Here is a 22,968-nt window from a genome sequence, read left to right as displayed (position 1 = left end):
TGTGCATGTCTGTGTCTGTGTGCATGAACCATGCAATAGACTGGCAGTCCATCCAGGTATGCTTGCTAGGACAGGCTCCGACTCCCCCGCTGAATTGAATGAAGCAGCTAGAAAATGTATATTTTTGGAATCCTAACTGGATCTATTCACACTTAGTGTGCCTTTCAAATTAAATGTTGCACTACTGTAGTTTCTGCATTGTGCTTGTGAATGAAACCTTTAAGAGAACGGATATCTCCATCAAATGTGCTCCACTGGTTCACAGGGTTGTAATAAAATTATGCTGATTGGTCCCTGAGCCCTTCCTGCACCTCCTCTGGGTCTTTGTTCTCATCTTTGAAGGTCACTGTACTGAAGTGCGTGGGCTAGAAGCTCAAAACCAAGCTTTTCTGTCCACTGAACTGTAGCCCTCCTTGCAAACTCATGCTTAGAAACACGTTTATCTTTTCTGTGAAAGCTTCCAGCTTGCCCACTTTCACATGTGAAGCTTTTCATTAACACCTTCAGCTCAAGCACACTGTCCATCAATAACACCATTTGGATCAGGGAGTGAACGCAGGCTTTGTATTTCTCACCTACAGATAACAGCCAGCCTGACAGATGGCATCCAACATGATCTTACTGAATGCTTCCTTTCACATGCTACAAACCAAGATGCTTTTCCGATGATCCTTGTTGTAGGAACATAGAATAGTGGATGATTTTTGCTTTTTTTCCCTGAAATGACATGCCCTTTTGCTGCTGATCAGATTATACGGTATCTGCAAAGTGTCATACTGACAGTTCTTACTTTCAGATCTTGTAGGTTGATTTCTGATTTCTGATGTTTGAGTGAGACGCCAGTGGACTGTGGACTAATACAGGACCGATCTTTCCATCAGGCTAGTTTTTCAGCAGCTCATTGCTAAAATTATTTGGCTTTTGGTTGCAACAGCTGGCTTTCTTTTATTTTTCAAGTAGTGGTCCTTGAATTCTGTCACTTACGCGAGCTATGTATGGGACTAGAGGCGTGTTTTCTATGGTTGTATCCTTTAGTAGTTCTAGACAATGCAGATACTACATTTCCTTCTCTTCACTTTCTGCAGGTTTACAAGGAAGACAGAAAGCTAAGAGTTATACATTTTCTATGGATCTATGCAAATCACATTATCTATAGAGTGTACTAATATCGTCTTGTTTCAGGTAAGCCAGGCTCTAGCCTTTAAAAACAACTCACAGATAACTCCTTAATGTGTAGCATGAAAAACATGTTTATTAGAGATAGACATAATTAAAATAATACAAACATATCTATATGTACTGTATTTACAATGTGATGAATAAAATACAACTTTGTGATATAAATATCAGTATGATTTACAACTACATTAAATTACTCATTGTTCAGTGTTTCAACAAAGCACATCCTATATTGCAAGCAGTACGGTGGCACAATGATTAGTATTGCTCTCTCACAGTGCTGGGGCCGTTGTTCAATTCTTGGGGTGCTATCTGTGTGGAGTTTGCATGTTCTCCACACGTTCACATGGGTTTCCTCCCACAGTGCAAAGACATACTGGTAGGTTAATTGGTTTCTTTAAAATTGGCACAGGTGGGAGTGTGTGTTTCTGTGTGTGCCCTGTGATGGACTGATGTCCTGTCCAGGGTGTACCCCACCTTGTGCCCAGTGCTTCCAGGCCACTGTGACCCTGAACTGGATGAGTGTTTACTGAAAGTGATCGCGATGGCAGGGGTGACATGCTGTTTTGCCAGGCGTTAGAGATGGCTTTTCAGTTTGTACTGAATCTCAAGGTCACCTTGTGGCTGCAGCATTCCGAACCCATAGCGACCTGCATCAGTATCCGGCATCGGAGACCCTGGATCACAGAGCCTTATATCCAGGCAGGTCAGAACCATAAAGATGAACCTGAGATTACAGAAGGGGATTATTTCATTTCTCTGTAACATCAGCCTTAAACTTTTAGTCTTTTGGTGTTTTTTAAAAAAAGGAAAATGTAATGACATATTGTACGTTGCATCTTTATATACAGTACAAGAGAAGGATGTAATGTCAAAATTAAGCAACTCGGGGTCATGTTCTTTATATCTAAAGAAAACACCATTACGTTCCCCATTTTACACTTCTGGAAAACTACCATACAGCAGTCAGTCATTGATACTCACTGTTTGATGCTACTAATAGCGAAGGATCTGCCAACGCATACGTTCTTCCCAGCTCCCCATGGCATTGTGTAGTATTTAAGTTTCTTCCCATCTTTAAAAAAGTCTTTCTTCTCTGTCCCGTCTGCATTCAGAAATCTGTCATGTTTGAACTTCTAAAAAAAAAAAACAAGTGGCAAAGAGATAATGTAACTTATCATTTTTTATTATAACCATTTGGAAATGAGACTCCTTCTGCTTGCAAGCCTTTGTTTCAGCAATGTAACAGCGCCAGGACAAAGCAGAAAAAGGGTTCGAGTGACACTGTCCTCAACAAATCAGCCCATGAATTTGTGAAATGGTGCTTTTTGAAAACACTTCCCACTGGAAAACATATATCAATGTTCTGAAAAAACATTTGATTTAAAAAGCGAAAACAATTCTTTGTTTTTTATTGTTGTGTTCTGATTTGTACCGTGGTCCCGTCTGATCATTTTGAAGATGTCAGCCTAGATTCAGTAAAAAAGGGGTGTGTGTCCCTGAGGCTACTGTGTGCCGGACAGCTTCCACAGCTGCAGAAATGCATTTCTGCAGTCCTTTCCTGTGTTAACTTGGGTACTGTTATCACCTAAATAAATAATAAAATAATCAAACAATACCAGCTTGAACTTCTATGAGGTGGAGGTGGGGAGGTGGAACAGTGGCCCTATTTGAGCTTTTTTTACTGCTGTGTACAGGTCCAACACATCAATGAATTCTACGTGAACCTCTCACAGTGTCCATGAATTGAGTAAAGGGCACCAGTGTACTAAATTTGATTGCATTGACAGCCAACAATTGAAGTCAGGTCTCGAGAGCTGTGAGGCAGCTGTGCTAACCATTACAGCACTGTGCCACCAAATTTCAGTACTCAATGCTAAAGAAATCCAATTTAAATGTTCAGTATAACACCAACAATATCATCACTTGTACCAGGAAAAATCCTCAGGAGCAACTTTAGAACTGGAAATTGCAAAATATTAATGCAGATATTTCATGATGTCTAGCAGACAGCTTTGTGAAAGATGCTTTAATGTACTTTTACATTTGCAGTTGGGATACTCAAACGAAACCTGGAAACTGGAGTAAAAAAACTAACTTTGTCAGGATTTACTATGCAATTTTTTTCTTATTTTGTAGGTTTGATGAGCTGACAAACATTTGATCACTAACATTTGAAAAATGGACTAAGCAATGCAGTTCTAAAATGACTGCACTTCACAATCCACAGTTAACTAATGCTGTGGTAAAAAAATGCCTGACCATGTGTGGAAAGCATTTCCAGCATAGGTTCATCAATCAAATCCTGTGTGAAATGGTGAAATCTCCTTTAGAAACTCAACACAGCGGTGCTGCAATAGTCTGTTCCAGCAGAGGAAAAGGAATATTTAACTACCTTGGGCTCCTGGTGGATCTCTGGGTCCATCTGGGGGCTGAGATATGGGAAAAGGCAAATCCTGTCTCCTTTCCTCAGTTTGTACTCTCTTCCATCTGCTAACCTGATGGTCTTAGTCTGAAGGACTTCCCTGGTAATGAAAGGGGCTGCTGTCAGTCGGAGGGTTTCATTCAGAGCACTGTCTTCAAAAAGAAAAGAAAAGAAAGGATCAAGAATCACTTTAAGTCAAAGAATATACAATATCGCTCAAGTCCAAATCAAGATGGGCCATTTTTGTGTCTTCAGATTTTTCATTTTCACAGCAGTGAAGCCCAGAACTGAGTTTGAGTGACCGCACAGCCTACCCAGGGCAGATCCTGTCTTACAGAGCTTACAAGTTCTTTCATCCTTGAGAGTGCAGTACATTACTACAGTAGGTCTGAAGCAATATTTTATACATTACAATAATGATTATAAAAATTATTTGAACTCAAACTTACCAAACACTGGTGTCTTCTCAAGCATTTCTGGCCTGACAGTCTGTACTTTGCATGTCTTGTTGACTTCAGCTGTTATTTTGTGAAACTCGTTCTTCACAGCTGTCATAGCTTCTGGATTTGTCAATAGGAACGCCAGCATCCAGAAGGCAGCAGGGCCTACATTGCCCTACAATAACAGTTTGTGTCAGGATTGTTGGACATACACAGTAAAATACAGTAAAGACAGTAAAATAATAAATTATGAGAGGCTATGTTCAGCTTATTATGCTTGTCATTTGCAGATCTCTGCCAAAGAATTCAACAGGGTCTCTTTAGTAGACAGACAGACAGTTTGCACATTAAAATGTTTGCAGTGAACAACATTTTCTTGTTAAAGTTTAAAGGTTCAAATACAATATCTACACTGGTACTTCTAGAGCTTTTATGTGGATCACATAACATCACTGGGAACAGTGGTTTTCAGCTAGATTTATCCCTGTGTCTGCTGGATTGTGTTCCAACTGGGCCCTTATCCCCCTGAGCTACCTGGTGCCTGTAACTGATCTGCTTGCTGGTTTAGAATTTTTCAGCACTTAGTCCTTGGTTTCAAATATTCCTTAGTTAAAGTAGAACATGTTAAATACATAGAACTTACAGTCTCTCCTCAAGTTGATCATTTAGAATTGGCACAATTAATTCTGACTAAATTTCAGACTAAATGGTGCTTAATAAGCGATCAATTGATGATGAACAGACACAATACTAAAGCTTAAGTCAAATTGGTTGTATTTCCCTTTGGACACCTCAGTGAAGACTGTCCTGATTCACATAGGGTTTATACCGATTACGAATCCCATTCAGCTTTTTTAAGAGCTGAAGTCAAATTTTTAAATGACTTCTCGAAAACAGACAACAGAGAGGCTTCCCAGGACCAGAACTGAGAACCATTATACTTGGTTAAACTCACAGAGTCACAGAGCAGAAGAAAAGATTAAAGCAGCATCTGGAATGGAAAAACTACAGGCAGCAATTAGTACTGGTGACTATGATCTCAGTTAGATAAAAACCGCAGACATGGACACTCCAGGGTGAGAACTGAGGACAGCTGACCTAGACCATGATCCTTCAGAACAGCCCAAGGAGCCCTTAAGCCAGTAAGTGACGAGCCATTTTTGACTTGGGAGGTGTATTGCGAGAAGCGGGTATTTCACTTCCACAGAGGCAGACTATATTGTATTTGGCACAGACAGTCTTCGAGCCATCATATGATGTCAAGACATGGCTGGATCCAGGTGCATTGTAGATGCTAGTATATATTTGATGTATTTTTTGAATGAGCTCAACTGTCTTTTTACTTGAGATATCTGTCAGTTTTGCCCAAAGTGAAATTATAAATGCAGCCTGATCTGCCAGCCTGAATTTATTCTGGCAGCTGCAAATAATGGTGTTCTTTGAGTCTTGCTCGCACACTTATTCCAGGCCTGGTGCCTGTCTGTTTGCAGTAAAACTCTTTCCGACAAGAGCCTGTGTTTCTTTGCTGAGGCACAGAGTAAAAGGTGATAAGCAGAGCAATGGAAATGGTAGGAGACAGGCTGTCATCTCCAATTCAAGCCAACATGTAAAGCTGCACCCCCCTGGGAGAAGTAGCACCTTGGTCAAGGACAAAGGACATCTGGTCTTTTGGAGTCAAAGGGCTCCATCTAGAGGACAAGAGGTGACATTACACCTGAGGCGAATCTGAGGCTGTGCGACCTTGCGATTTTGCCTATTTTCTCTACTTCACACCAACCGTCACCATGCCAGATCCTCGTGGAATTTTTAAATGTTCCGTTATGGGATCTCGGAATTTCCATTAGATGCTAAACTTTCAAACCAAGGCAAGGACTTTTGGTATGTGAACTCCATAAAATGGTATTTTCTTGTAACCATGCAAGATACTGTAGAGAAAGGCAACCAGTCAATATGTTTAACTATTAAAGAGTGTGCTGTATCCTTGTGAGTACAGGCACATTGTCTTGAAATACGTTTGTTTTAATTTCAATAAATAATAAATAATATTATATAATAATAAATAATAATAAAAAGCAATTTAAAAGAAAAACATGTAAACTTCAAGACTTGCATATGCCATTCTTCATTACTGTCTTGTCTATTCTATAAAAATCTTTGAAATTGATCATTTACTATGTGCCGATTCTGTGAGTGAATGCTCTTAGGCATGCATTTGTATAGAGAATATGAAAACTGATAAACTTAGGAAGAAAGCACAAATCACAATTACATTCTTTAACAGTTCCATTCCCAATAGGGTATATAGCTGTTTAATTCAAAGGTTTTTGCTGAAAACAAAACTGGACATAATAATTTCTATATTTTTGTATTTAAAGAAATCAAACCTGAATTAAGAGCAAAAAAAAAAAAAGAAAATGGGCAGCATTAAAGGAAGGAAATAAAATGGCAAACAGTACCTGTGTGGCCCAAAGCTGCAGTAACATTGCCCTTTGTTGCATTTTCTGATCAACACCCTGAGCAGTTAGGTAACGTCTGTAGCTCTCCAGCCAGGAGCTTGGGTTCATCTTGGAGTTTAACTTATTCTGGGACAGAAGATCCCAAAGACGCTCTTTGACAGTGCTGGCTACTTTCTTCTCATCTGTCACGAAAGAGAGGTGAAGATGAGAAATACAGCCATGCCAGCATATCTGCAGTGACTTTGTACAGTGGAGGTGTCATTGCCTATCAGCTATGAGGAATTATCTGTTTCTTCTCTTTTAAAATTCATGCTTCTGTTGGAATATGTCAGCTACTCTGCAAAGTGTGCTGTGTGAAAATAACTTTGGCAGGACTTTCACCAAATCTCGATATTTTAACAAACAGAAAGACACCTGACAGGGATTCCTTGACCCAACAGAGTCTGGCCAGGAGGAAACAATTTTTCAGCGGCATCTTTGTTAACTGTTCTCTTCTACCTTTGAAATACAGCACGTTTGGCTTTTTAAAGTAACCACAGACTGCTAACTAACAAGACCCTTACTGTAACACTACACTGCAGGAATTAAAAGGAGCTTCAATCTCACTCAAGTGTCGTCACAAATGAAATTCACTCCGCTTTTCAAACAGGTACTGGCAATGTACCAAAATCAGAAGGATATAAGAAATGTTGCATCTCAACAATATATACATGGCATTTAGAAGTTCATTGTTATTTCAGCCCAGTCCTTTAAGGCATGGAGATATTTTTTAGCATCATGCCAGGTTTGCCTTTTTCTTCACTAGCGTTATTAAACGTCCTGAGTTACTGGGAGACATACACTGCTGGGCGAAAGTCTTAGAAACAACCAGGACTGACCATTTACAGTATATATACATGAGATTCGTCAATATACTCAATGGCTTCACTAGTGTTTCTACTGTTATAAAACTCTAACTGTTATTAAAACAAGCAATAATAATAATAATTGCTTACACTTATATAGCGCTTTTCTGGACACTCCACTCAAAGCGTTTTACAGGTAATGGGGACTCCCCTCCACCACCACCAATGTGCAGCATCCACCTGAATGATGCAGCGTCAGCCATAGTGTGTCAGAACGCTCACCACACATCAGCTATCAGTGGGGAGGAGAGCAGAGTGATGAAGCCAATTCATAGATGGTGATTATTAGGAGGCCATGATTGGTAAGGGCCAATGGGAAAAAATTTGGCCAGGATGCCGGGGTTACACCCCTACTCTATCTTATATCTAAAGATAGATATCTAAAGTATCTAAAGATACTAAGCTTTAATTCATATTGCCTGAAGCTTTAAAAAAAGTGATCACCACAATTCTTGTACAGTACAGGCATCCAATATGAAGTGTAGCAGCGTCTCTACTACGTTAACTAGCCAAATCTAATTTACTCATTATAGGAGTACTAATTCCACTCCATTGACATCATTTGTTCCTCCCTAAAGGTGAAAGGTGCTTTTTGTACTGCAAAATGCAGATCTATAAGGATTACTTGTAACTTTAAAACACAAATTCAATGCAATATCGCCTTAGAATTGTATTTTTGCAGAAAGTAGGAAAATCATTGCGTGACGAGAACAAAGCATCTGAAGTACAGTATTTGCACAGCTGTAAACTGTTGGTTTGAAAGAGAAAGGGTCTCTTGAAGTGTACAATAGTTTCAAGGTGAAGTATAAGTACTATACAGTATATACTGTATGGAAGTGTTTCAACCTAATGGTGACTGATGTCTATTGATAACAGTGTTTAAATAAGAATTTATTCAACTGAACTAAAAATCCCAACACCTGGGCTTTACTCCAGGTTTTCTCCTTCCACCACCCAAAAACATGCAGGGCAGGTTGGATCAGCTACATTGAACTGGACACACCTTATTCCTATACAATTGTTAAGAAACCTTCTGTTTGCACTCTGCCCTGTGCCTACAGTGTGAGTTCACCTGATTGATAACCTCATGGATTGCAGGTAGAGAAATATGTCCCATGTGCTTGAAAGAATTTAGATTTCTATGTTTTTTTACTTCTTTAAGATGACTGTCACTTAAGGTTGAGAAGTCCTTGTCGGTTTTTAAATGCTGAAAGTGTATTAATGACAAAAAAATAGAAACATTAAAAAAACAAATGGCTTTTTGAGGAGGACATCTTCCGAGATGATGATATTTCAGCTTGTTCAGTGTAAAACAGCTAGTATACACATGAGCTGTGTGCCAGCAGTTCTTTAATTCTTAAGAACATTTGATGCATTTTGAAAAAGAAGTATGAAGTAAAAAAAAATGGAACTAGGTCTATACATATTTTTAAAAAACTGAAGCTGAATGTTAACATTTTTCAGTTTTAGTATACAGAATTACTTGTTTTCAATGTAGTTCGGGCCATTTTTGTCAGAAGCGCATCAAATTTCCTAAATTCTTGAAAAATTTCCTTTGATATACTGATGTTGCCATTTTCTTCTGGCTCATCTCCAAATAATGTGAGGTATCCAGCTCTGGTGAGAGAAAACAGGAAAAAAGTTAGTGGGTGGAAGGAACAACAGCAATGTCATATTAAAGGTTGCACTGTATTATTAATTTGTGACCTGGAAAGTATTTACCTTTCAGTTAATCAGTTTGCTTGTAACTGTAATTCAATTTAAATGTTAACAAAAAGACTATGGCTCAACAAAGGAAAGGAATCTATGTTATAACATAAGGAATTTGCAATGACATTTAATGACATTTACTCAAAGTGATCAGAAAACTTTTGAAATGCAAATTTCAAATGCCTCATCATACAGGGACAGAATCTTGATGATGCATTGTTTCACTTATTGTCCAATAAAACCGAATCTGATCTTACCAACAAACTACACCAGGAGGTCACAATTACACTTTATAAGAGCACATGAAACACCCTTGTTAAGAATAGCCGTTAATCAACTAAATGGCCCATTGATCTATCTGTTAATTAATTAATCACTTGTCAGGTCTTTATTTCAGCTTTTCCACACAAAGGTATTTTACTTTTGTGAATATGTATATACTTAGTACTACGTACTAGAATGTCATTGGTTTCAATACTAATTTCTTGTGTTTTGGTACTGTATCTCTCAATATATCATTTTTATTTCCTAATAAAAACTATATCAAAATGATTGCATTTAAAATCATGAGTACAGCCGGCGATATAATTGAAAAAATCCTGAAGTTATTTTCTGGCATCAATGGCGATACAGCCTGCACAGATAACAAAATGGTATCTAAGCATGTTTTATATGATTTTAGAATTATTAATATTCCAGTAATAGTAATAGATAATTATATTATGAGTTATAGCAATAGATTATTCTATATTCTGTTGCCGGCCTTTGAATACTAATATTCAGTTTTGTTCAAAATATCAGTTTGAATAGATTATTCAGGATTGAATTTGAATATTATTTTACTTGATTATTTCTTGATCTAACTAAAGTAATTACTTAAGCAGATTCTCCTCATGTAAGGATTTAAAAGAACTAAGAAGGGAGAGTATCTATGTAATACAAGCTTCGGTACTCAATGCCTCATTTCTGTACTAGTGTCCTGTGTTCCATTTCCCCATGACACTTCTTCCTAATCTTGTCAGCGACCGTTAGCAGTCAGAGTTAGGAAATCCCTTTGGAAGAACAAGAAGTGATGACATACTGTAGAACACACGTACTCTGATAGGTAACAAGTGGAAAAATTAAATAACAGTGCAAAAGGAATTTGCCATTAAAAAACAAAAAAGCTTTTTAGCGCTGATCTAGAACATTACAAATGTAAAAGTGGGATATTTTCCTTTAAGCTTGTTTTAGTTGTTTACAGTATTTATCTTGTTTCTCTTCAGTTATTTATAAACCATCTCCTTCTACCAAGTACATTTCTAAATTGTTTATCAAGCAGTTTAGATTAAAGGCTGAGTTTCCTTTCTGACACACGAATGACTCCATACCTGAACAGCAGGCTGTAGCACAAGCTAAAGAGGCTGTCATTTTTCCAGTTCCTCCTGTTTTCACAAACCTCTGACATCAGCAGAGCCTGAAGGTTTTTTTGCATTACCCTGTTTAGAGTGATGAGGCTTTTATCCTGTAAATGTCTGTAGGAACAAAATACTCAAAGGTTAGGGATTTCCCTCCTGATAAACATTTCACCATGACTAATACAACACTTCTGGAATCTAATGAATTGTTTATTCATGCAATGTGTAGCCATATCTAATCTTAGTGACTCCCACAATTGCATCATCACTTCAAAGTGGAACAAAATCCAGTTCTTCAACTCTGAAGGTAAATATGATAGTTCAATGATTTTGGATTGTCTGACATTAGTTTTTCGTTTTTCATATTCCACGTTGGTGTTGCCTACGGACAGGCACAGAGGTAGGAGTGTTCAAAGACAAAAGAAATAAAAAAGCAAAAAAAAAAACTCAGTTATCCAAAATAAAACTCCAGAGACAAAAGCACAAAGCTGTTATGGCAACTGTTTCTACGAAGAAGCAAATACGACCCCTAGCTGTTTTCCACACAACTGTCATTACAGGGATAAGGACGTTGTTTGCTTGTTCTTAATGTCTGTCTTAATGTCTTAATGTCTGGCTGAAATGAATGGGACCTATTTTTCAAACACTGTGGGTCTTAATTTCCCACTTCTTCCTATGTGGACTATAATGCCTACATAAGTTTTAAATACTGTATTAGCACCAATTAATTTATTTATGGAAAAAGCTACTTGCTACAATAATAATATTCAGAGAGGAGAATGTTAGTTCAGAAAAATTGTATACATAATAAAATGTCTTTAACTAGCTGCATGTTTTTCAGAAGTGGTAAATACAGTATTACTTTTATCAACAATGGTTGTCTTCATGATTAATCTTAACGTAAATTAACGCTTTAATTTACATAACATTATTATATAAGGATTGGCTAATTACCAAATGTCTCAGTTACAATAATTCAATACATAGTGAAAGTGGGTACCTGCTATAGTTTCCATAAAATTGCCAAATAATTGGTTTGCTCAGAAATGCTTTTCATTGCTCTTATTGTGCAAGCCAGTATGATTACAGAGTTTTATCATTGTTGAAAACATTTTTAGTAAATATCATCCCAAACGTACTGTATAAACATGATCTAAGGTTTTAAGAGTCAGTGTTCCCATTATTTTCGTTTCACAAAAACCAAAAGGGTTCGTGGCGCGTTGGTGCAGGCACATTACTAGAAGAGTTTACACATCGTATTCCAGCCTGATTTGCTTACAGCAATGACCGCATTTCCTCACTGAGTCACAGGGGATTGGCTTTGATATAAATCAACTAAAAAAATAACAACAAAAAAAAAATTTAAGAAATAAAGCTTTAATAACAGTTATACTAAATATTGTATAAAAAAAGGCACTGTCCTTCTGATGAGACATAGAACCTAAATCCTGAATCTCTGTGATTATTAAAAATCCTAGGGCATTTCACGAAAAGCGCAGGGGTGTTACCCTGGTGTCCTGGCCATATTTCCTCCCTGCCTCTATCAGTCATGGCCTCCTAATAATCCCCATCTTGGAATTAGTGTTGTCACTCTGCTCTCCTCCCCACTGATAGCTGGTGTGTGGTGCACATACTGGTGCATTATGGCTGCCGTCGCATCATCCAATTGGGGGCTACACATTGGTGGTGGAAGTGGGATTCCCCAGAATCTGCAAAGCCCTTTGAGCGGAGTGTCCAGACAAGAGCTATATAAGTGTAAGGAATTATTATTAATTATATACAGAGAAGTTGTTACTTACTGCCTCATCATTGCCTTCTCTGTTTCGGGGTCATGCTGTGGAAAATGAAGGTTGAATATTCTTTTCATGAGCACGTGCGCATAACGTGTGAAGTCGAAGGAAGTGGAATCCTTAATGATGGCATCGTAAGAGTTTGGATCCAACAAGACAGTCACATACAGCCCGGCGACACGTACCTGCGAAATCAGCACAAGTGCATGTTAGACTGAGATTTGGAACGCGCTCATTACTTTATTAATAATCTTCATGGACACGGTGAATAATCATGAATGAATAATTATTATCTAGGAACACCAGGAGAAGAACATGCAGTACAGACCCCAGTCAAATTTACTTTCATGTGCCTTCATCTAGACCTGTTCTGTAATCATCAAAGAAGTAACTACGAACAATAGAAATATCTAGATAACACAATCATACTTTGAAAGTGTGTCTATAAATTCATAACGAAGTCCAGCCAAATGCCACAGGAATATAATACACTCTTCATCTGAATTCAGACTCTGACAAGGTTATATTGTGTAGTAGAAGTACTTATAAGGGTTAGTCTCAGAGTTTTGCCTTACTTTTTATGCATCCTGTATCAAACGTTCATGGACTGTATATAAAATATTTAGGTGATATCCCTAACATAATACTGAGGTAACACCGATAAACTAGAGACAATGTCTTAAGGATTCATGTAATTTCAGAATACTTGGGATAGGTTTCCCAGTTTTTCACAATAGTTTTAATGAAAACCAGTTTTAATCCAGAACCTCCCACACACAAAAGGAAATAAACTGGATTCTATTGAATATAGTGGAAAAGAAACTCTGACTCAGAAATTCCATTTACGTTCCTGCGGTCTTGTTAAAGGTCTTATTGTTTAGCCTGATTGGTCTTCTCTTCTTTTTTTCCCCACACAAGAGATATGAGAGATATGACTTTTTGAGGCAGGTATTTTAAATGTTTTTTAATTTGAAAAGGGAATTTTATACATATATTACAATATACAGGAAATTTTCAAAACTCTCCTGGACTTGACTCCACAGCTGTTCAAAGTGTGGGTGGAAGACATAATAATTGTATGATCCTGCAGAAAAAAGTTTCTTTGACATGGGTCTGCTTTCTAAATTCCCTATTCGTGGAACATAGTAGCTTGTAAGACAGAGCTTATAAGATTTTCTTTTTATTGAGGATCAGGAACTAATTGTTGAAGTGGACCTTAACTAGAAGGCATGTTATTAATGTTCATTCGCGTGATCCATTTGAAAGCCTTGATACTTGTTTAAGCGAGAAACAATCAGCTCTACAGTATGTGCTTTATTTTAAGGTCCATAACCTTGTCTGTGTCACAGAGTCTACTCATCCATCAGGCCATCAGAATATGAAGGAAGATTATTAGAACTTGATGGTGGTGACTGATTGATTTTTCATTAAATATCTAATAACATGTATCAAGTTTTTCCACACTATTTACACTTAAATGTAAAAGACCATATTAAATTCCATAGATTTGATTTACAGTACACAACTAAAGCACTAGTAAGAATATGAGACAGTCCGGAGGGCACCAGCAGAACATTATTTTACAAAGAAACATGTTGAATATCTGATTGAAATGTGCCAAGTGTTTAAGGACCATTTCACTCGATTGGCAGCTAGAAGCTAATTTATCAGGAATCTCTTCCAGAACATCCAACCTCTTTACTCTGTTTGAAAAAGGCCATTGGGTTGACTTTGTTCATGAATACTTGAATCAAGTCTACTTGTAATGTTCCCTGCTCACGGCTAAAAAGATTAATTTAAATTTCTTTCCTTTAAACATGTACATAAATATTTAACTGGAAAAAAATAAACCACAGATATACAAAACAATTAACAAAAAATACCTTAAAATAAAAAGTCATAACATGTCACTTCTAAAAAAGAAACTACAGACTTTAGTGTGAGAAAGAATTTTTAGATTTTAAATAATTATTTTAAGAAGTAAAAGTAGTAATGTTAACCTTTAACTGTATGTTGTAAGTTGAATAAAAACATCTAGAGACGACTAGAAACCTGGCTTCATTTCATTATATTCATATATTATAATATAGATATAAAATCATATATTATATCTTTACTCTATAAAAGCTATTATTCCATTTAGCATGCCCTGGAACATTAATTTATAGCGAATGTAATAGCCAGTCTCAGGGGTGGAGGTGAAATATTGTCTCTTTTTCTACTATGCAAAAAGCTGACTATACCGTGAAGATGTTCCCATGTTTGCTCTTCATCCGAGTTAAAAACGTGGCGGCATCTTTTCCAAAGTCGATGGCATGGCCCAGCCAGGGAATGAAGCCCTTATCCAAAGGCGGCTCTTCCTTTGATCTGAATAAAAAAGCATGGCTCACATTTGTTCGCATTAGCAGTCTGTTTCCAAAGGTGCTGTTCAAACCGGTAATGGCGAAATGGTAAAGTTTGAAATTGATGCACAACCTAATGACAGCTTGTATTATTGAAAGTACTTTTAAGGATCAAACCTGCAAGACGTGTATTTGACTTACATACAGTAGGTGCTGTCTACCTTTTGAAAATGATTTACAACCAACTCAGGCAGTAAAAAATATTTCTCATTTAGAGGCCCTATTAGAAATAATAACTCCCGGAACAGTTTTACAAATAACCAAGAAACATTTTACTCAGATTTCATGTCGGTCAAACTATATATTCAGTGCAGTGTATCAGTGTTCTGTTCCCAAATTGCGTACTTGTATTTTTAAGTAAAGCAGTTTGGCAAGTTTAAGATACTTAAACTTTATATCAAACCCGTATTAAAAATTGTTATATAAACATTAACCTATCACATTAGACTAATTTGTATCCTACTTTTCAGGCAGAAAACTAATCCTCATTATTGCCTCGAAGTCTGAACTGCCAGCCTAGTTTTCACAAGTATTTCCTTCATTTTATGCAGCCATTTTAACTGTAAAACCCAAAGGGATTTTCAGACGTTGTTTTCTATTAAGTCTAGTATTACAGTACTTTGTGTTATTTATGTTCTCTAGAAGTGAAGAAGAAACACTTCTAGATTATGCAAAAATCTAAGCTACACAGTCACAGGCTACAAAGCTCAAAAACACTAGAAAACCATTCACATGCTTACATACAAGACAGGGGTTTCAGGCTGTACTGTACATACATTATGTACAGAATGTCAGACAAAGAAGGGAGTATAGAACACAGATGGAGAGCATAACTAAAGTTAAGAATGCCACATAAACAACTACTTATGAATCATGCCAGTAATATGATCTTCTGCCTGTGTCCAGTTGGACAGCCAGTGCAACTCTGGATGAACCCAGAATGCCCACTATCATCATGCCACTCCTTTTCTTTTTCTGCCAATGGTGTTTATCTTGGCCTGGGTCTACACCTGCACAGGAGGGTGATGTCAACTATCTTTACTCCCAGAAGCCAGGAAACTCGTGTTTATTTAGGGCACTGGATTCATAGCTTGCTTGCAGTGATACTTCACAGAAAAGTACAACACCCACCCGATACTGCAAATACTGAAAGATTTGTAAGCACCCCAGAAATCATATGCTGAAGATGGGGCCTTTAGGTTTGAAGGCTGTGAGTGTGAAAATGTGTTGTGTTTACCCCCTGTCTTAAGGAGCCTGTTCAAAATCTATTCTACTGAGATGCAGTGTATTCTCAAAAACATTATATTAGCTGGCATGCATTGTTAACTGGTAGGACAAGAGAACCAGTAAGTTTCCTGGTCCTGTTGGAACCGGCTTGTCAGTATAGCCATCTGGTTCTGTGCAGGGTACAGGCATCCCTGAGAACACCACTGACCCGTGACCTGTCTTTACCTTGCATGCAAGGGCTTTCAATTCGTTCAGCAGGGAGTGTTTGCTTTTTCTGCCAATGGTGTTTATCTTGGCCTGGGTCTACACCTGCAGATGAGGGCGATATCAACTATCTTGACTCCCAGAAGTCAGGAAACTCATGTTTGCTTGCAGAAGTCAGGAAACTTCGCTTGCTTGCAGAGATCCTTCACAGAAAAGTATGAAGTTTTCTTCTCTGAACTTCTCTTGAGCTTGTAAGTTGCTTCTGACAAGCACCCGAGCAATAACAGCTATTTTGTAACACAGCATGCAAATTCATACATAATATGCTAGATGGGACCTGTCTAAAACACTGTTCAATTTTAATATAACATTAGTCCGCATAAAATATTCATGTTTTGTTTTATGTTATTTTTCTTTGAGGTTGCACATTAATGACTCATTTTCCTTCTTCGTACATAGTCAATGGTTCATTATTCAATGGTTCATTTCTACTGTAAAATTCCATAACTCTGTTACAGATGATCATACAGGTTTTTTCCATACATTCATTTCCCAACCATTTCTCTCAATGCAGGGTGCGGGGGAACCTGAGCCTATCCCAGTAAGGAACAGGAACAGGCCAGGATACACTCTGGACAGGATGCCATCTCAGGTCAGACACAGACACAGATACTTACACAAGGGACAATTTTCCCAGAAGCCTATTCACCTGCTAGCGTGCATTTGGACTGTGGGAGGAAATGAGGACCCAGAGAATACCCCGCCAAACACAGGGAACCACAACTGGGACCAGGACCCCAGCACTGAGAGGCAGCATGTTAACCACTATGTCACCACGCCTCCCCACAGATTTTATACTGAAGAAAAAAAATACCACAAAAAAGTACTAGGGAAAAGTGATTACTAGGTTAAAGTCAGAGTTCAGACCACATACATAGTTTTAACATGTTAAGATAAAGATGTCAGATTAAATTTTATCATTGGCGTTATTTGTGGAGGCTGGAAAATAAATCTTCAGTAATAATGAGAATTATTTTTCATCTGTACTTTTTGTGCACAACTGTGTTACACACTCTTGTTTTAAAATTAGAATGTACTGTATATTAGTCACGGGAGTATTGAAAAATGGGAACAACAAAACCACTTAGATATATTAAATAAACACAGTTGTACTGCATCCTTTCCACTTCTGAAATGAAGGTCTGCACTTGCCTCAGATATATTTTCTGAGGAATGTCCATTTAAGGATTTGTCCTTAAACCTTATATATACATCTGCAATTAATCCCCTTAGTGCTATTTGCTGAGGAAACAAAGACAGATGTAATGTGTTTACATCAAGTTTAGTGAAAAACATCTTTACTGGCGTAGTTTCTCCTACAGCATTCTTAGAAGTCCCTTTCCATTTATGTCAGCCTGTTTATAGATCTATCCATTGATGAGATTAATATCACATGGAAACACATCTGGAACAATCTGAAATATGTCAAACTAATAAAATGCATTTCACCCCACATAAAAGATTTTTAATGCGTCTTTGGTTCTCAGTACTGTACATTGGTAATCAGGGCAGTGTGGGAACCTTCGTGTTTCTGGGAATGTCCAGAAGATCATGTTTTGGACGAAAATATTTTCCTCTTTATCAGGGATATTAGAGAGATATCACCCTGACCACAGTTACTTTTATTGCATGATGATTCATCTTTGAAATTATGTGTTTTGGAAAAAAGGATGTGGTTAGCAGCTCCTACAGCTCCCAAAAACAATAGCAGGGCATTGACTGACCTCTGGTGCTCTTTCTTGGCGTCAGTGGTCTTTTCTAGACTCTCGACATTTTATTTTCGGAACTTTCCACAGTCCATATTCACAGCGACAAGATACTGACAATTACAGTAGATCACAGTAGTCAGCATTTATCTTAGATTAACTGTGTTTTTTTATACTTTTTTAGATATTTTCTATCCCCATCATTATTGCAGCTGTAAGCTATGTAAATTTAGGAGGGATTGTCTTTGATTACTGTTTCTTGATTGTTTATAAAAATAAATAATAAAAATATCTAAAAGAGCCACCAGGTAAATTTGATAAATAGTTGCCACGTTAAAGACTCGTCGTTTAAGGATAGAATTCTAAAGCACCAAAGAAAATGTAATTTGCCGGTTTTCTACGTTAAAAGATTTTAATTTGCAAAAATTAAATACCCTGGGGCATTTCAGTCATGGGAATTTTTAGCTTCTGATTTACATCATAAAATGTTTTTGTTGCTTTAAAATTTGGGTTAGAAATGTAGAGGCAATTTTTTCTATAAATAGCAACATTTTAGGTTTATGACATGAAATATTGCATTAAAACCTCACCTTTTTTACAACACATTAAATTGGAAATGTTTATTCTTAATAATAAATAATTTAAAATAAGAATTAATGTTTACAATAATGCCAGAGTGAAATCAATTAGATTTTTCTAAATTAGATTTAGGGCCAATTCCAGTTGTTCATAATGCTCCAATGTATTTCTTTTAAAATTTGTATCTTAGTCTTGTATATCTCATTGACTTCAAATAAAGTGATACTTCACAATTATGTCTGTTAAATATGTTTCTGCCCATCTCACTTTATTACATACAAAATGGTTTATTTACCTACGATTAGTTCATTTATATTAGGGAAACAATTATTACAAACTGAATAATGTATTTTGCAGAAAAACTGAATGTTTGTAAGTAGCAGAAGCAGGGGAAAATTCATTTAAATGGAATTTTTTTAGAAACTTTTAAAAAATTGTCAATGTCAGGAATTGACAATGTCATGTATTTTAGATAATTTAATTATTTACCATGTTAAATTGCCAAAATATTGCTCACTGTAGAGATATACAGTACAAGCTGATCTTAAAAATAATCTGCTCTGTCATTGATATTCATCATATCATAGCAATCATAGGCTAGAACCATAGACTAATGATTAAGGTTTCAAAAAGGCATGTTAACATAAAGCAATGTTAAAACACATCTAAAGAGAAATAAACAGAACTTGATTCGTGAGAAACAGACATTTTTGTTTTGCTATTATTTATTAGTAACCAAAAGAGTGCTTGGGTGTAAATTATGTTCAGGTATAAATCTATAATTCAGAGTCAGAAAAAAATACCTTATCCATATTGTCACAAAACATTTGTAATTGTGCAATTCAAGTCATGTGTGCTTCTAAAATATTTCAGTGGGTGGATACAAAAGTAAACACGAGATAACAAGGCTGAACAATGAATTTACAGAACACAATTGGACGAGATAAAAATCTTTACTGCAAAGACTCCACGCAGCAAAGTATTTTAAAAACATTTGGGGGGGGATACAAAACTTACATTTAAATACTTGTATCGGCTTTAGGTCAGATACGAAAAGGAAACATTTGTCTCTTCCATTTCTTTGATTGTTGATTACATTTATTGTAGTGTGAGCTGCAATCAAAGAAAGCAGAGGCTTGTTCCACACCCTTTCTTTTTTCTCTTCAATGCTCCATCTAAACCACAAACCCCACCACGAAATGACTGACTAATTTCTTTTTAATTTCTCCATTATTTTAATGGCAACCACTCAACAATAGACTAATTCAGTTCTAATTTCAGTTCATTTACAGATTGCTGCCTTCCACACTTCCCCTGGAATTCATTACCAAGATATCCATCTGTTTAGCCCACTTTTCCCTCCTCCTTCATTGTCTCTTCGGGTTTTTCCTATCCCAGCCACTTGCTTCAGATTTCTGGTCTCTCCCTCTCTCCTAGGCACGTGAAGGAATTTTCATAGCCAAAATTGTGATTATGCTCTTCTTACTTTACCACACAGAAACAGCTTCTGCCTGTTGATAGCTAGGAATCTGCATTGCATTACTTTAGGTGAAGCACCTTGCTCAAGGCTACAGCGGCATCATCTCATGTGGGATTTGAATCCACAACTTTCCAGGTCCAAGTCCTGGAGCTCTAACCACTGCTGCCTTTTCTTATTAAAGCTGTGTAAGAATAATAATAAGAAACTGTATGTGCGGGAGGAACTGTTCTCTAGAAAGTACATAAATGGATCATTTCAAGATCAGATGTCTTATGGATTATATATGGTACGGAAGGGTCCCAGCTGTAATCGAATTGCACGATTACCTCCAACTCTGCATCCCTGAATCAGCCATTCACCTTACAGCATAATTGCGGCAGATTTTGAGGAGCTCCAAAGTCTTTCAACCGTTCTCATCTCGAGATCAGGTAAATCCCTACAGTCTAGATTTCCAAGAGTGCTCCACAGGTGGCCAAGCACCACTGGAGTGGGGTGACCCAAACCCATTCAGGGTTTCCCAACATGCCATGTGTGACTGTCATGGTTCCGCGCGGGCTCGTGCCTTCGCCGCTCCACCCCGCCAGTTTGTCCCGCAACACCTGGGGCGTGAAAACGCGTCTCCGGCGTAACGCAACAGGGAACCAGCCGAATGAGCTAAAGGAGACCTCCCCCAGCCCAGGCGGCTGAGGTCCCTGCTACGCGCAGGGAGGGCGATGACGTCACCGTGCCCAAACTAGCTCGGCTACACATGCAACAGCAACACCTGGGGACCTCAGGCTCCCGTCAGCCTGCAGTTGGAGTTGCCCTGCACCCCAGAAAAGCACATGGCAAGACATTCAGGGTGATCTGGGGGCAGTGTTGGAAGTCTAAGCTTGAGCTGCTGTCTCTGGACCCCCCTTCCCACCTTATTGTTAAGACTGATTATTTTCAACTATGCAGCCGGCTGTTCTAAACAGAATTGGTGACTCTAAATGTAAAGGAATAAAATAAACAGCCTCCCTATTAGAAAATACTGCTACAAAAGCTCCAGGCTTGTGTAAGGATTTCATTGAGTTTTACACATCTACTTTCTGTTTTTCTTTATCTGGTCCTGATCAAGCCCCAGAGCACATGTGGCCACGGTCTTCTTTTTCAATCTAGTCAAGCTCGTCCCATCACACTTCTATGGGGTGAAGGTCAGCCTGTAACCTGGAGGGCTACCCTGGGGACTGGAGAGTCCAGAGCATCAATTTCACAACCTGTTATTCTTCCCTCTGATCTAAGGTATTCAGGTTCACTCTAATGAACCTGAATTTTGAGCTTTTTAGCTTGAAAAACAAGTATTTCACGCATGAGTTTCCTTCCATGTGGGTGTTCCATCATTGTGAGAAATGAATTGATATTTCTGTCTTACACGTGCACCTTCTAATTTTACCCCTATTGCTTGTCCTGCCCTCACTCAGTGTCTCAAACACATGTGTAAAAGGAGTTTGCTGCAGATTTATTCTTGGAACTTCAAATGTGCATACTGTTTTTGAAGTAACATTGCAGTATAATGAGTCTACATTTATAAAATGATCACTAGCATAAAGCTCCAAATTTTGGCCACCACTATAAACACACGCACATTGTCACTTGTTGCAAAAGAGACATAACATTTAGGGTTGTCTGAACTTCAAAAAAAGGCCATTACCAGTTGCTAATTAGGTTCAGAATGAGAAACTTGAAATCTAAGGTAGTAACCATTTGCAAAATAGACTTTTGTATAGAACAAAGAAGAAGTTGTAACAGTTTTTTGCATATTTGATTTCTAAGTATGAGGTCATTACTCACCTAGATCGATTTGTAACAATTAAGAAGAGAGCGAGGAGAACTTGTATAATGATAAGCGCTGTCCAGATCATTGCAATAGTCTTCTACTGATGTGATGCTGGTGCTGATTTTGTATTGAGCTGTTAGCAAGAGGAGAGGTAGCAACAAGTGGACCTTTTGTACTGCAGCACAGCTACAGTATGTGAAGAGAGGAGGTATGTGTCATAAGGGATTGCGTAATAGCAGTGACATCGACAGGGGTGTTGCGAAACTTGTCTTTCAGTCCTGCCTTTCATATTGCAAAGACCTGAGACTCTGCACTGCTGTTACACTGAAGGTATTAGCTCAGGACAAATCTCCAGCTGAATTCTTACTCTCTGATGCCGTCATGACATCAATTAATTAGATCATTTTGTTCTTGGAATCTGAATTATAAAGATGATTCTTAACATGCCCAGTACAAAATATCTTGAGATCCACACAGAAACAACCACACATTTGCATACAAATATAAAAATAACTATGGAATACACTGCTGATAGATCTGTATTATATAGTACAAAAGGCAGCATTTTAGCTTTATGGATCTGTCAAAAATGATAAAGAGAACTTGAGAATGAATCAGCTTAATTTGATTTCTAAATGTGATGGATTAGTTACAATTAAACTTTTAAGTACACAATTACATTTGTATGCAAAGTACCACACATTAAATTAAACATGCATACTGTACATTATACCGTATAGATAATTACATAATGAGCACTGATGTTAACATATATCAACTAGATGGAAAGAAAGGTAAAACTATTCATGGGTATTTGTTGGACTCAGAGCTATATAATTTTGCAAAATCATTTACTTGTACTGTTTGTTTAAGTGCTCTACAGATTAAAATCTAACATTCTCTAAAATTATCCCCCAGTAATGAGATTACAGTGGTTTTGAACTGAGCTGTGCTTTTCTTTTTTGTTTAATGAGGAAATTCAAGGTTAAAATTATTGCATTCATATAAAATATTAAACACAATGTAAGCTATTACATTAATAAGAAACAAAATTATTAACATAGTGTTCTGGGTCTCCATACTATAAATTACCAACTACCCATTTGAGAGTGTATAGAAAAACTGTATAAGGTGGCATTCACAGTTAATTGTAAAGCACTCTTCTTCATAAGAGTTGAGGCCTGTGTTTATGGGGTTTTTACAGTACATT

The 22,968-nt window shown here is 37.4% G+C and overlaps 1 protein-coding gene across 1 annotated transcript; it reads right to left on the bottom strand.

The window, feature by feature from the left end:
• Positions 1–1,232: 1,232 nt before the first annotated feature.
• ptgis (prostaglandin I2 (prostacyclin) synthase) lies at positions 1,233–21,953 on the bottom strand. Its single transcript, XM_088937117.1, has 10 exons — positions 21,773–21,953; positions 14,546–14,669; positions 12,312–12,487; positions 10,486–10,629; positions 8,889–9,022; positions 6,501–6,682; positions 4,054–4,219; positions 3,575–3,756; positions 2,164–2,315; positions 1,233–1,906 (listed from the first exon to the last, which is right to left on the bottom strand). The coding sequence occupies exons 1-10, from the start codon at positions 21,841–21,843 to the stop codon at positions 1,756–1,758; spliced, it is 1,482 nt and encodes a 493-aa protein (XP_088793243.1). The 5' UTR covers positions 21,844–21,953; the 3' UTR covers positions 1,233–1,755.
• Between the last annotated feature and the right edge of the window lie 1,015 nt (positions 21,954–22,968).

Source organism: Atractosteus spatula, chromosome 19, assembly GCF_055471065.1.
Source record: "Atractosteus spatula isolate fAtrSpa1 chromosome 19, fAtrSpa1.hap1, whole genome shotgun sequence".
Taxonomy (NCBI): Eukaryota; Metazoa; Chordata; class Actinopteri; order Semionotiformes; family Lepisosteidae; genus Atractosteus; species Atractosteus spatula.
Note: the sequence above shows the minus strand (reverse complement) of the source record. Positions and strands in the feature narration are given on the sequence as shown.